This window comes from Pseudonaja textilis, chromosome 2 (genome assembly GCF_049901715.1).
Source record: "Pseudonaja textilis isolate UNSWEBS1 chromosome 2, rPseTex1.2, whole genome shotgun sequence".
Classification (NCBI taxonomy): domain Eukaryota; kingdom Metazoa; phylum Chordata; class Lepidosauria; order Squamata; family Elapidae; genus Pseudonaja; species Pseudonaja textilis.
Genome location: NC_141991.1, coordinates 104,280,910 through 104,296,380, shown reverse-complemented (window position 1 = coordinate 104,296,380; position 15,471 = coordinate 104,280,910). Strand labels below are relative to the sequence as shown.

General features: G+C 36.5%; 1 protein-coding gene across 2 annotated transcripts in view; it reads right to left on the bottom strand.

The window, feature by feature from the left end:
- Window positions 1-863: 863 nt before the first annotated feature.
- Window positions 864-15,471, bottom strand: part of GAS7 (growth arrest specific 7) — a 151,750-nt gene continuing 137,142 nt past the window's right edge. For both annotated transcript variants that reach the window (XM_026702097.2, XM_087922967.1), the window contains exons 7-14: window positions 14,747-14,862; window positions 10,954-11,028; window positions 9,255-9,333; window positions 8,002-8,130; window positions 6,787-6,910; window positions 4,733-4,812; window positions 3,120-3,218; window positions 864-2,738 (exon numbers count right to left, since the gene is read on the bottom strand). In XM_026702097.2, the coding sequence (XP_026557882.1) occupies window positions 2,625-2,738; window positions 3,120-3,218; window positions 4,733-4,812; window positions 6,787-6,910; window positions 8,002-8,130; window positions 9,255-9,333; window positions 10,954-11,028; window positions 14,747-14,862 (816 nt within the window). In that variant the 3' untranslated portion in view covers window positions 864-2,624. The remainder of the gene's footprint in view (window positions 2,739-3,119; window positions 3,219-4,732; window positions 4,813-6,786; window positions 6,911-8,001; window positions 8,131-9,254; window positions 9,334-10,953; window positions 11,029-14,746; window positions 14,863-15,471) is intronic.

The window sequence follows — 15,471 nt, the reverse complement described above, 5'->3', positions numbered from 1 at the left end:
TACACTGTTCTACTTGAAACAATTACAGAAAGAGACCCATAAATCTATTTACAAGCTTCTGTAAAATCTTGGGGATTTTTCTGTAATCAAATCACATTTTGTCATTAGCAGTCACCGGAGTTTTCAGTGAAAGAAGAAAAGAGAAAAGTAAGGTAAAGGGTAAGATAATAATGAAAGATAGAAAAAAACAAAAAAGGGACAATGGTTAGTTGATAGAAAGCAGCAAACACATGAAAACCAAATGATCCAGGCAGTGTTTTACATTTACAGTTAAGGTGCTTTGACAATTTTTAATCTAGAAAAATAAGATAAATATTTTAAATTCAGGAATGGAATCTTAAAATATAATTTGGAAAGAGCAATTTTCATAATATGCCACGAGCAGTTTGCTTGATGACTGTGAAGAAAGTTGGAGTGGAATGTACAAAGAATTGTAGTCCATTTTATCAAAAGAACATAAAGTTCAACAGTGTCAAGCATGGAAAACAGAAAAAGCCCAGAAATCAACGGGCAACAACTGAAAAAAGTTCTGAAAACAGTCGACTAGAGAAAGATTGCAATGAATACTGAAATATCAAAACAGGAAAGGAACTGAATAGATATCTTAGAAATTCTTTTTGTATTGTTTTTGATCCAGGCCTTAATGTACTCACACATACCAGCAGGATAAATTGTACTTTTTGCAAATCTTGACAGTCAGCTTCTTGGGAAAAAGATAAAATATATATTTTTATTATAAACTTGTGGTGCCCTTTGAAATGAAAAAAGAGGATTTTGTTGATAACAGAAAGCAAGCCAAAAGGAAAGGGAAAGGGAAAAGAATCAATCAAATGAGGGCACATTAACTGGAATACCTTGCGTGCCAGTTTTCTTCATACTGTATTTAATAATATAAGCATCAAATAATCCAGTAAAACAATGCCATCTCTTATCCCAAACTCCTCCTATATGTTTTTAAATTTAAGAGGCTCAGGTTATCTATATTACATTTCTGTAGTTAAAGTAAAAATCATTACTTTGAAAATAGAAAGGACAAGACTTATAGTGCTGATGGAAAGTCTGGTAAAAAAACTGACAAATGCATTCCAGGGGAAAAAAGGTTTTAAGAAATAAAGAAATGAATAGTAGATGTTTGTGACACATGTTCAAACAAAATACTTGGCAGTACAAAAAAAATTAAAGCTCTGATACTTGAAGCAAATATTTGTGCTGTACAAACACCATTGCAAGACAAATGAAAAAAGGAGGGGAACAAAGAAAATGGTGGTTTTCCCCTAACAGTTTCTGAAATACAGGAGCTCAGGATCAATTGGTAAGGCCTTCTAGTACCATCGTAAATAGCTGCACTTCTGAAAATATCTAGCTGTATAACACATCTTTGGCTGGATTCATATAGTCACTTCTTAACTCACTTGTGCTGATTTTTGACCACCTGATAGTTTTATAATGAGATTTAATATGGCCTGAATTGTGTTATAAAATAAAACACTTTTTTTAAAAAAATAGCTGCCAGAGTGTGGGAACTCAAGAGCCAAAGTCTTGCAAAATCTTCCCCCAAATCCAAGTTCTACTTGAATTTTGCTCTGTCATCAATGCAGGGATCTCTGTGACATGATCACAAAATTGGAAATCAGGGAAAACATACTGGCAGAGGCAAGATCCTAGCCTCTAAATAACCTAACCCTCGTATAGGTTATTTTCCAGATTGAGATACACTTGAATTTGGTTTCTTACACTCTTCCAAAGGCTCTTGAAGCACGCATGAAAGTGCTCTTTTTCTACTGAGGGAGGGGAATCAATGGTTCAAATTCTCTGATTGTTTCTGCAGATCCTGGAGAAGTCAAAAGATCACAAGTAGCTTGAGGACTGCAGCCAGTTAAGTACCTGAGACATTAAAACGAGGGCCAACCCAAGCGTTTTTCTTTGGGTACATTGTCTCCTGACCCTCCTGACTCATTTTCTTTACTCAAAAAAGACTTTTCACTGTAGCCTTGCAATAGTATTTGCAGTTATACGAGATGATGGTTGTTAAAACATAATACTCTACACAGATATCATCCTCACAACATCCCTGTGAGGTAGGTAAGCATTATGAACTCCATTTCATAAAGTGTGGGTGGGAGAGGAGGTGAGGGCTTTAAAACCACCTCCCCACTAATTCAGTGGGAACGTTCCGGAGGATCTCCCTGCTTCCAGAATCACAGTCAAACTCATCCGTCCATATGTTTGGCACAGCCTTATTTGTGTCTTTAACATCACAGTACAAAACAGAGCATCATGCAAGGGGAGTAGCACAAAATAGATAACCACAGAATAGCAAGATTCTTTTGTACCAGCAAACAGACCCAGCCATTGATCATGGGAGCTGCACGTGCTTGGCTGCTAGGAGCCAGTTTCAAAAAGAAGGAAAAAGAGTAGCTTCTCAACCCTGGAATGTTGGATGTTTAAGGCATAGCACTATAGGAATGGAATAATGATCAAACATGACAGAAATAGTCCCTACAGACAATAATAAATAGATATGGAAGCTGACAGTGGAACACCTCCCCCCCGTTCCTCCTCTTGAAGCCTTATGGAAATCCCTCGAACTGGGGGGACTCAAAAGTCCACCTGGTCACAGAAGTCTATATCTCCATATCCACAGGTCTGATGTTACCAGTTTTGTGTTCTTTTACCCACAGTTCTCTGTCTTTGGCTGGATCCACTTTCTGAAGCAACTGATCCACAGGTTCCACTGTCTGAAAAACACAAGAGCCACATGCCATTATTTTCCAAGATCTACAAATGAATGCGAGTTCCCATGAGCCCTTTTATTTTTTCTTCTTCAACATGCAGGTTTCTTCTTTTATGTTTAACTTTATGAAAGTAGGGGTTATAAATGCCCACTTCCAATGTGGGTTTTAAATCCTCCTGACCTTACACTGTCAAGAATGTCACTTCAAGGGCTCCAAGTGACTGATCCAGACTCAAAGTAAACAGTACTTATTGAGAGAGCCGAGTTACCTGTTTTTATGCAGTCACATACATTAGCAGGCAGAAGATTCTATATAAGTTTTCAGATTTCTATAAAGCTTGCAGAAGTACAGGATGAGAAAGGATTGCAAGATAAGTAGACTCACACTTTGGTTGAACATGTCTGTCTCGTGTCGCAACTGTGTATATTGGCAAAGGTGCTGCCGAATCATTTCCACCCTCTCGACTTCTAGCCTCTCAAGTTCCTGAAATGAAAGAATGAAACATGTTCATTAATCAATAAGGAATAAAGCCTCATCACTGTGAATCAAATATAAAGCAATTGTTTATTCATTTTAGCCTGTTTGGGTACTTTGTAATTGCTCCCTAGAGCAAAGGTGGGCAATCCACAGATAATGGACAATTTTCAAGGCCTTTGACAGTCCCCCAAATCATGCTATCAAAATTTGATGGCCAGCCAGGCTAGGCATGATTGTTCATTAAAAAGTAAAATAAAATCAGAAATAGAACACCAAATTCTTTGATAGGTTTAATCTCTTAAAATATCTTATTTTACTGAATTCTAACCTCCAGCAAAACAAATCAAAATCTCTCAGTATGCTACATGATTGTGACACCCCTTTAAAATGTTTCCTTTCCTTTCCCTTCCCTTCCCTTTCCTTCCCTTCCTTTCTTTCATTTTTCTTCTTCTTTCCTTTCCCCCTTCAAATATAATCCATAGTTCTGAGTGGACAAATAAATATTTTCTCAAAAATTGTAAAATTGAAGATAGGCATATATGTGCTAAGTAAGTCAATAATGAGAAAAAATACAACTGATCCTTTGTGTGTTTATGTTTGTGCGTTCAAGTCAGCTTTTTGATTCCCTGTGACTGTCTAGACTAGTCTCTGCAGTTTTCTTGGCAAGATTTTTTGGAAGTGGTTCATCATTGACTGATTCCAAGGCCTCAGAGTGACTGGCTGAAGATCACCCAACTGGATTTGTGTCTCAGATGGGACTATAACTCTCAGCCTCTTGGTGGCTTAACCACTACACATTAAACTGGCTCCCATCTATTTTACCATGTATTTTTTAACATGGTATCCCACTGGCTATCAAGATGTCTCAGCATGTTATAATATAAAACAATTTTAAAATCAAGACATTACAAACAGTTAAAACGGCAATTAAAACAAGCTAATTGAAAATGTTCATCATTGCCTTACAACAAAAGAATATATTTAAAGGCGTTTTTTTAAAAGTTAATAAAGGTCCTAGGGCCCTCAATATTGCAGGTCATGCATTCCAAGGAGCTGAGTTGGCAACCAAAAAGGCTTAATCTTGACTCACCACAAGACAAGCTCACAGCAATTGTTGGCAAACCTCCTCAAGTGATACCTTAAAGCATGGAGGTTCATATAGGAAGAAGCATTGCTTCAAGTGTGGGATCTACATAGTGACATGACATGGAGCAGTTTCTCGACAGAAGACTAGGAAATGTAAAGTTTAAATGCAGGGATTTCTAATCCTGTGATATAAATTCATATGGGACTACTGGTTCCAAAGGTAGCCCCACTATTATTATTATTTAAATATAATTTTAGTCTAAAAAAGGGAGAATATACAACCAAGTTTGAGCAAAAATTCAAGATCAGGGATTTCAGAATTGGAAACACTGTTATATATAAAATGGGCTAATATATGTAATTATACTCAAGATGCAAAGAAACACCTTACTACTAAAATACGCACTGTAGGGCGAAGCTAAAATTTAACTTACCAGAGAGGTGGTTACCATTTCTTCAAACCATTTTGACTGAGCTTGGTTATACAAATCCACACAACGCATGAGATCATCTCCTAAAAAACAAATTCCCCAAATCATCATGTGAGTTCTTCTTGCAATTCATTCATCTACCCAAAGGGTGCTTTACTATTAATATCAGTGCCATTATGATTTCAGTTTTCGATCTTTCCTAGGATTGTATTGCAGCTATGCAGGGCAACTGCACAATTTTAGTGAAAGATGCTGCTGCTTTATGGAAATGCTATGACAAGACAGGTATTATGTAATTGCCTTCTTGCATATCAAAACACTTTTCTGCCTTTCAATATAAAGCACTGTCCTAGTAGATAATTCAAATTAATTAAGAAAAAAGCAAAAACTAATCTATTCATCCTTGGTAGAAGTGAGAAAGTCATTAAGAAACATATTGCAATTTCAGCTGGCTGGTTGACATGTCTCATTAACTTCATATTAAGAATGTTTAAGAGAAGATGAAGAAACCAATGTCAGTTCTATTACTGCCTCCCCTTTTTCCCCTTTAAGGAAATCTCCCTAGGTTTCCCTGATCAAAGAATAATGAATCAAATAATATTTGACTACAAATGAAAAATTATTGTTTCTTTTCTTTGGAAATTCTAATTTATAAATTGCATTCTAAAGTTTAGTGATCAAATTATACTTATCAACGAATCCTTAGGTGAACAGAGTTGATACAGCTTCCACATGGAAGTTAAATATAAAATCCTTTTGCAATTTGATTGCTTACTGCCAATGTGTGTGCAGTGAATTAATCAATTTATAACACCTTCTTGGGCAGAAACAGCATCTTCCAAACTTTTCCTACAGACAACTAAAAGTCTTTTGAAATTTCTTCCCACTCTTCCTTACAGGATTGCACATAAATAGTAAGGATGTTTTCAGATTTGCAGAAAGATGTCTTGTTTAAATTTGGACCTCAACCATGTAGTGCCTGTGTCAACTTCTGTTTACTTCAGGATTCAACGAAACATACAATTTAACCAGCAGTAAATAAACTTTGCCTGCAGCTGTAAACAGAGACATGTCAGAAAACCAAATGGGAAGATAATTTAACCAAGAGTAGATCTTGGTTAATCTTCACACAGGTTTGCCTATTAGCATTTTTGCTGACTGAAACAAACATACTTCAGTGGCTTTTGTGTACTTGTTTCTTTCTAACCGAGTAATTCAATAAGTCCCAGTTTCTGCACTGAGATAGAACAGTACGATCTATGTTAATTGTATGCAATAATACATATTGTCAGCTTTGGAAAGCTGACACTTATGTTTTATCATAAAGTTGACTTAGGTGATAATTTGACTATCTCTCCTGCCATCTACTGTACAATGCAAACAGTAAAAAATTTTACATAAGCAAATATAAGTAATTTCAAACTGAAAAAATATAAAGGTTAGCTCCAGTTCTGTTTGTCACACAGTTCAGATAAATACATGAAAAACAGAAATACTTTAAATCAGTTTATCTCTATAGTGCCAAAATATTCACGTGATTCAATTAATTTAAGAAATATTGGTACAGTGATGACATAGGTGTGGCTTGCCTTCTGCAGCTGATGCTCTACGAGTATGATGGATTTGGAGACTCTCAAATCCATTTGATAGGACCAAGGAGGACTTGCTAGCTGGAGGTATATAAGATGGTCCAACTCTATTGAAGACTGTGCTGGACTCATGTCTTCTAATACTGGCTACTTTTCCTTAATTTCCTTACATGCATCTTAAAAGTGAAAGTATGGGATGGCTATAATGGTCTCTACTGCAAAGGAACTAAATTCTGAAAACAGGGCCAAAAGATCCAAACTGGTTTTTCAAATATGGTTTATCAGACGAAATATAGATAAAAAGTTAAAGAATGCAGTTTTGATCAATGCCAAAATTTAATGAATCACATTCTTCTTCCTAGCTAAATCAGTAGAAGGCTTTTTTATACCCCATTTCCCTTTGACATTCAAATTTCCTTGTTTCTGTGTCTTTGTACCGCACAGTGTCCTCATTCTACATTCACTCACCAGCTTGAGTAGACTTCCGCCTGGCCTTTTTAATTTCCTCTTCTGTCTTGTTGCTCAGTTTTATCTCCAACTGCTGTGTTTTCATTTCTAAATCCTTTTGCCTCTCTGTTAATGCTTTTCGAGCCTTGAAACAAACCAAGAGCCATAAATTTCTTCACAGAAAGAAATATCTATCTGTCTTTTCCTTTCCATAAGATTTATTCTTTTACAGACTAGTACGTGCTATGACTTTTGTAGCTAGAACATCAAGGAAATGAACAGGTGCGCTAACTCCTGGATGAGACCTTGAGCACCAAACTATTAGGAACTGAAGTACCATCAAGTGCCCGAAAAATGGTATACAAATAGGCAGTTTCTAGGTGACACTATTGAGGAGCCCTAGTGGTGCAGTGGTTAAATGAGGTATTGCAGGCAAACTCTACCCACAGCCTCGAGTTCGATCCTGATGGGGCTCAAGGTTGACTCAGCCTTCCATCCTTCTGAGGTCGGCAAAATGAGGGCCTAGATTGTTGGGGGCAATATGCAAATAATGCTTACGTTGCAATCTACCCAGAGAGTGGCGTAAAGCACTGTGGGTGGTATTTAAGTCTCAATGCTATTATTCTTTGGAATCCTATTTCATTTAGTCACTTTAAAACACTGCTGCATAGATTACATTGTATTTCCACAATTTGGTTCTTTTCAGGATTTTGTGCCAGCAGAAGTAAAGGATAAAATTATTGACCTACTCATTTCACTTATCCAAGTTGTCCAAACTAGTAATTAAACATATTCAGTATTGTTTATAGGATAGCATCTTCTGTTATACATTAGGACATAGGACATAAAATATAGGCTAGACAACATGGCATAAATAATCTTGCCTTCCTGTTTCTATCCTGCCACTTTCTTTTCTTCGCAGGATGACTGTCACTCCTCTAGTATGGCCAACTAGACCACTTGAAGTGATGGTTTACAACTTGAAGAACCATATTTTTCTTACAATCACCTTATATATGCACTATTTTTTCCAAACTGTCTATCTACAGTATCTATCTATCTATCTATCTATCTATCTATCTATCTATCTATCTATCATCTACCCATCCGTCCGTCCTTCCATCCATCAATCCATCCATCCACCCACCTACCCATCTATCTATCTAAGCAAAAGGATTTCTATGGGAAGCTTTTGAGCATGCGCACCAGTTTGCCTTATTTATGACAAATTCTTACCTTTTCCACTGCTGCATACCTACTAACCAGCTGTTTTCGCAAATCAGCAATATGATGGTCATATTTTTTCATATCTTTCTTGAAGTTTTCACGGAAGTTGAGTAGTGGTTTCTCCACTTCTGCCTGGAGCTGGCATAAAGGGGAAAAAAAGGAAAAAATGGTTAAAGTGGTTTTAGATGCTAGGAACTGAGGCATGGATGTATACTTTGATTTGGAATAGGAGAAATGGGAGAATTCCTACTTCTTTTTTAAATTTTAGAGCCAATTAGTTTCTATACATAGTGGGGTAACAATAACCAATCTTGGCTAAAAGCTAATATAAATGAGTCAAACTGATTTGTAGTTAAAAACCAGGAAATACCGGTAATATGAACTAAACAAGAGAGTAAAAAAAAGTCCAACCTATTTCTATCCTCCTGTAAAGAAAACTATATGAACAAGGCCTGAAGTTATTAGGACTTGAAGTTATTCTGAAGAAAATGCTAACCCTCTTATATGGGAGGAAGAATTGGAAAGTACTGTAAAAAAAATTCTGAAAAGTAGAAAAAAGTGAAGTGATACAATCATGGATTTCATACATGTTTTGATCCTCAGATATCTGTGTGAAGCAAACACTTCAAAGTAAAGAGAGGAAAAAATAATCCTGAAGATTTCAAAGCAGTTGCCACTTTTATAATGAGATATATACAAATTTTCTGTCTCTCTCTATGTCGAAAGGATGGGGGAAGGAATAACAAATTCTGAAACAAAAAATGAGCCCTTAAAATACAATTCGATTCCTGCCACTTAGAATAAACTATTTTAAAATTTCAGCATTTCAGAGAGGAATCAATTATTGTTTTAACCGTAAATTGGCTACAATGCAAACTGAATCAACACATGGCTATTTAGGCCTTTGTCCAAATATCATCAAATTATAAAATATTGAGATTGCAATCTTGTATGCAATAATGAAAAAAAGGAGAGGTTACCTACCTAATAAGTGGCCAGGTAGTTCTTACTACTACTACCATTAATACTGTTAATATCTTGATGAGCACTAGGAAATTAAGTTTGGGAAAAAAAACCCTGAAGAAATGTTATTGCCTAATCTCTGATAAATATTAGCACATACTTAAATTTATGGTATTGCAATCAATAACTTTTGGGAATGAAATTTTGTCTGGATCAGGAATGAACAATGTAATCTCAGGTAATCCCAGAGCCATAAAAACATGGTTACATTTGACAACTTAGAGGAAATGATTTGATACCTTAGAGGAAAACTTTAGATGAACCTCTGCTTCATCAGCCATGCTTTTTTTGAGCTGAGACCAAGATTCGCCAAGTGTCCTGCAATGTATAAGTCTGGTTAATAAGAAATGACTTCTTTGTTAGGATCTGAAGCTCATCATTACCACAGTTAATGGGATTAGCTATTAGCCAAAGCACAACGTTTAACATTACTCTCAATAATTCTCTCTCTAAATGTATACTCCTCTTTGAATTCAGCAAAGACATATTCACGAATATCTTTAGAAAAATCTCACCCAACTCTCAATATTAATAAATGAAACTCACAACGTAAAGCTTAAAACTAACATTTATTTCAAATTTGGGTGAATAAAATTATATTTTTGGAATACCAAAAGTTAAATCTAATATGAATTTAAGCATGTCATATGAAATGGCTATAAAAGGTGAATTAACTCCAGAGAACTTTACTATAAAACTCCCTTAAACTTAAGCTTGAGGATTGCTTAGAGGGATGGACCTTTATGATTTAATTAATTGTTAATTGTTTAATTGTTTTGGTTCTTTTGGCAAAATCATATACAATGTAAAATGATTGGAAATAAATCACAAAAACACAGGTTTTAATTTGTTCTGATGTCTGAAAAGAAACTAAATTTGTCAACATTACATTTTTAAATGAACTTTTATGTGGTCTAAGCATAAGGGCCCATAATCTTGTGACAGTTGATGCAGTATAATTCAGCAGCTAACACTGGAAGTTACAACAAATCTATGGAATAAAACTTTAACTGTCATATTTACATATCAAGCCAAGAGTTTAGTATATCTGGAACGTGCATGATAAGTTTACCAAACTATCTATGCTTTGAACACTTTTTACATATACAACAGATGGACAATTTAGGAGAAATATTATAGAAATATTTCTACAAGCACTTAGAATACTTCAGAAGAACATCTTTATTACAACATGTAGAGTAGGTCATTTCTGAACCCACAAATAAACAAGCAGATCTAAATTAATTAGCAACATCTTCAGCAACGTCATGAAAAAAAGGATAGGATGTAAATGACAAATGCATTTCATCTAGCTTTCTCCCCAGTTTCCCCCTAAAATGTCTAAAAAGAGGTAAGCATAATCTACTCACTCTGAAATGTAAAGCGCCTTATTAATTAATTAATATATAAGCTATATATTATAGTACACCAGAATCTGAAATTACTGAAACAAATTATATTTACAGGTATTAGTGTCTCTCTGTATCCCTCTCTGAAAAGGGATGGATGTGTGTGTATTGCTATTCCATATATGACTGTTCTGAAAAATATTCTGTTCTTTCTGTATGGATGACATTTTATAGACTTGTAATAGTGAATGCTTTTCTTTTAAAAGAATAACTGAGAAAGTCCCAATGCTTTGACCACATTACTATATAAAGAATCACTTTGGGTCAGCTAGGTATCTTATTTCAATTGCAGCAAATATGACAACTTTGGATATCATTAAAAAAAACCCAACCAGTTTGATTAATTACATTCAATTTCTTCCTTCATCTGCTATAATATATAGCTTACATATCATAGCCATTTATGGAAGAAGAATGAGACAAGATGGTCCAATGTTCTAATATTCTTCTTGTAGAAGAAGATGAATCTCCTAATAATGCCATCAATTTTAGAGCAACAGGTAATTAGAATACAAAAATGCAAATTTACCCTTCTTCCTGGGCAGCCAGGGAGTTCTGTGATAGTTTAGATAGGTTCTTGGCATATTCTTCTTCAATTTTTATTCTGGAAAAAAACCATCAGTGACATCAGCCAAAAGCTATTATGTATTAGAAATGTAGCTTGTAACTATAATCAAACGCAGTACATTTAGCAACTCATCTCTTGGGAACCTTTATTTTTATATATTTACAGTTTTACCCACAAAGTTTGCCAAGAAAATTAATGATAATTTAATAATTTCACTAAACTCATGGATTATAATCACAATCCCATATAAAATATCCATGAGTTTAGTGAAATTATATAGGTCTAAGTGCTATTGCCATCCTATATGCCTATATGTCGATATTCTGCAGTTGATAAAGCAGTGATAAAAGAGGGAGGAATAGAATAACTCTTAAATTAATACACAAGATTTTTTATTTACGCACTTCTTTCCAAAAGTTTCCACTGATATTTATTTGCCAAAAAAGTCCTTACATTCACAAGGAAAGAACGAAGAGCAAAGCAAACTTAGATTTACAAGGTCTAGTAAGTACAACCAGATTTCAAGCTGAAGAACATTCCCTGTGCCCTGAAGAATGAAGATTTGTTGATGCCCACATTCTGTTAAAGGGATGCTAAACAGCTTTTATATTTAAAAGCTTCCATTGAGTCATGAGAGCATTTCACTATTAATTCACCAAAGCATAATTGTAGGAAATGAACTGATGCTGCAGCCCTTTTATTTTTGCTCTCTCTCTGATCAGGCAGACAAGTCCATTCATGGAACAGAATGTTCCAATCGCCAGTTGCAAGTTGCTCTCCCTCCTATTATTATGTGGAAAACGATTTAGAAGAATGCTCTTTTTAAAAGAAAAATTATAAATAACGAGCAGCTATAAATAATAACTGTTTATCTTTCTCTCTTGGTTTACCCTTCCATGTCACACAGACGTTTTAATTTATTTTAAACGGCCAGAGCTAATGTGAGCATTTGGGTGGAAAGGAGGGGTGGGGTGGGGTGGAGAGATTTCTAAGATATGTCAAAATCAGCAAGAAGCATGACTCATCCGGACTCAGAATGAACTCAAGCAAATTGTACTCCTCTCTTTCTGTAGCAAATATTTAAACGGGTCATAGTCATTATAAGAGCTGTTTTCATATTAAGGAACCACCTGAGGAAACATCGAGCTTGCTAGTTTTTAATACACCCAGCCTGGAGCAGTGACATTGTGCAACAGAGCTCCTAAGATGGAAATTCCTACCAAGGAAAGAGGGGCCAATGACTTTTGCCAACTCCCTGCCTCTCTCAATTGCAATTGCTGCAATCTGAAAATCAGAAGGAAAAGACGCTTCAAACAATATGGGGATAGGGACCGGTATGATTAATTGAAGATAATTAGAATTTTCTCAAGTGACCCTCTTTATAAAAAATAGCATATTTCTGTTGATACAAACTTTGGACTTTTGATATTTTGTTACATAGAAAAAATGTTTTCTTTGCTTTCTCATTGTAGATATCTTTCTCATTGTAGATTCTATACATAAAGTGAGAGGGCAGAAAGTGAGAAGATATTTCTACACATGATTGCTGTAATTTGTTGAAGATGGAGCTGCTTTTCAAGACCACCCAGAAATTTCAGCTGGTCCAATATGGAGCAACTCACACTGGTCCATCCTGGTACTGCTTTCTTACTCCATTGAAGTTGGAGATGGATTGGCAACTACTAGGCTTCCAAGTACAATTCACCCTACTGGTTGCTATCTTTAAACCAGGGGTGGGATTCAATTTTTTTACCAACCGGTTCTGTGGGCGTGGCTTAGGTGGTGGGTGTGGTTTGGTGGTCATGTTATTGGTTGGGCATGGCCAACTCAATATCACTCACATCGAGGCACACATCTCCTCACCTGGCCTCTCCTGACAGTGGGGATGCTGCAACAGTCGAAAGTGTGAAAAATGGTCATAAGTCACTTTTTTCAGTGCCATTGTAACTCGTAACGGAGAGGCAGTTTCTGTAAGCAACACCAGAATGTTTCCTTCCTGCCTTCCTTACAGGATTAGGCCAGTAATTTCTTCTAACAACCAGTTCTCCGAACTGCTTAGAATGTTAACAACTGGTTCTAGCGAATAGGTGTGAATTGGTAGAATCCCACCCCTGCTTTAAATCTATTAATGGCTTAAAGTCTATATATTTCAGAGACTGCCTTTCCCTGATCAGATTTGCCCACCTGATCCTGCCAATCACAAAATACCAGCTTAGGACTCTTGGGTATTAGGTAGTGTGACAGGAAGGGACCTGCAGGTGGACATTCTCTTTGATAGCTTCCCTACTATGAAACCCTTGAGGCAACTCTGGGTCATCCTTACTCTTAAAGTCTTTCTAGCTTTTCTAGAGGGCCTTTCAGTACTGATTCTGGAACCTTATATTATTTTTTATTATAATGACATTGATTCTATTTTATAACTATTATTTTTATACTACTATGTTTTATTATATATATTGTAAACCACATGAAGTCTGTTTGAATTGAGGCAGTATACAGTGATAATTGGGACTGGAATTTCTGCCACAAACTGATATGGCCATAAAGCACAATAGGACCACACTGCTTGACAATCCCAGCAGCTGTTGTTGCTGTTGATAAGCAAAGTACAGTTAGCAAGTTTTTCCTTCTTAGGTGGCTCACAAGTAGGCCCATGGGTGAGAGTTATGAATGGGTGGAAGTCATGGAGTGTGGGTAGGCAGGACGAGTGGGGAATTCAGCTGGCTCACACTGGTTCAGGTGAACTGGTTATTAAATTATTCCCCTCTGCTATCAAAGTAGATTTTGGGCACTGCACTGTGATGGAGAAACAGACAATGGAGCGGCCATTTCCCCTCCTTCTCCTCCCTGCTCCTCCTCCTTCCCTTGTGCTGGCTGCTCCATTGCTCGTTTCTCCATTGTAGTGCAGCACCCAGGATCCACTTTGATGAGGGGGGATAATTTAATAACAGGTTCCTCCAGGATCAGGTTGGGCCATGATAGCCCATGGCTATTCCCTGATAGCCAACTTAACCCTGAGCGAACTAGTTGTTAAATTATTTGAATCCCACCACTGGGCAGGACCAAGTAAAGGCAGATAGATGCTATAGGCAGGTACAAGTGGGAGCTATGGTTGCAAACAGGTTCAGGAAAGTGTGTAAATGGGTATAAGTGTGTGTGGGCACCACAGAGTGCAGGCAGGTAAAAGTGCAGGTGGGTGCAATGGAGCATAAGATCCTCAGGAAAAAAAGCAACAGGAGTAACTTGAAGTTCTTCCATTGACTTTACTTAGGGGAAGCCAATGAGGAAAATTGCAAAAGGTAATCACATGACCTCAAGATGCGGTGAGGTAACTGTAAGCCCTCTGTTACAATTTGAATGGTCACTGAATGAATGGATGTAAGTTGAGAACTACCTGTATACATTTCATCAGTAAATAGAAACACGAAACTATTAGAGCAGGGCTGTCAAACTTGAGGCTGGCGGGCTGGATGCACCATGCGCTGGCCACGCCTGCTTTAGTGAAGGGGGAAAAAGTCACAATATGTCATGTGATGTCATTGTGATGATGCGAGTTTGACACCCTTGTATTACATTAAAAAAAAGTAACAAACCCACCCTTGTATTTGCTATCTGATCTCTGAATATTAGTTGTGTTTAAAAGAAAATGCTCCACTAGACTTGTACATTGATAGAATCAGGAGTCTCACCATTGGAAACATAAACCCAAACCACAATGGAGTCAATTTAGATCATTACTGAATTTCTAAGTTACCTTTCTCGAATAAACTCTGCCATTTCTTTCTGCATTTGCTTCCCTTTCAGTTGTTTCTGCAAAAGAATTTCAAATCCCGAGACTGTACTGTTCCCTTGGGGGTCCTTCTTATCAGTCTAAAGAAAATGAACAGCAAAAGTATGGGCCAGGTGAGATGTGTTAGAAAATGCAATCACATTCTTATACTGTAACAGATATTTGCAAATATGCTGGGTGATATCCAGCTGTCATAATACTCTCTCGTCCGTCCTAATAGCAGAGATATAATTGGTCCTAACAAATCTGCCAGGATTTCTTTTTTTCTTTTTAAATGTAAATCATGGGCACCTGAGCTTGTTTTTGCATACAGGAAACAAGCAATTCAATAGCAAGGGACTTTACAGCCACAAGAACTGACAATGGCTATTATAAAAGGATCTCATAATGGACTTCTCGGGTTTGTACAGGTTGAAAAAGGAACTGCCTCCCCTAAAGAGTCCAGGGCTCTGGTTAACTGGGAAATTGAAAGAACATTCTGGAAAAAGGCAGTGGCAATCCAATTAAAATTAACAAGAGGTCTTCCTAAATGCAGTCTCCCATTCAAGGCATTCGTTACTTTCTTCTCTGAGTTTGCAGCTTCCAGGAAATTCTACCTTTTTTTCATTACAAACATCTTCACCCTCACTTTTCAAAAGTTCAAGAATGCTTACAACCCGGTATTAAAAATTAAACACACTTGAAACATT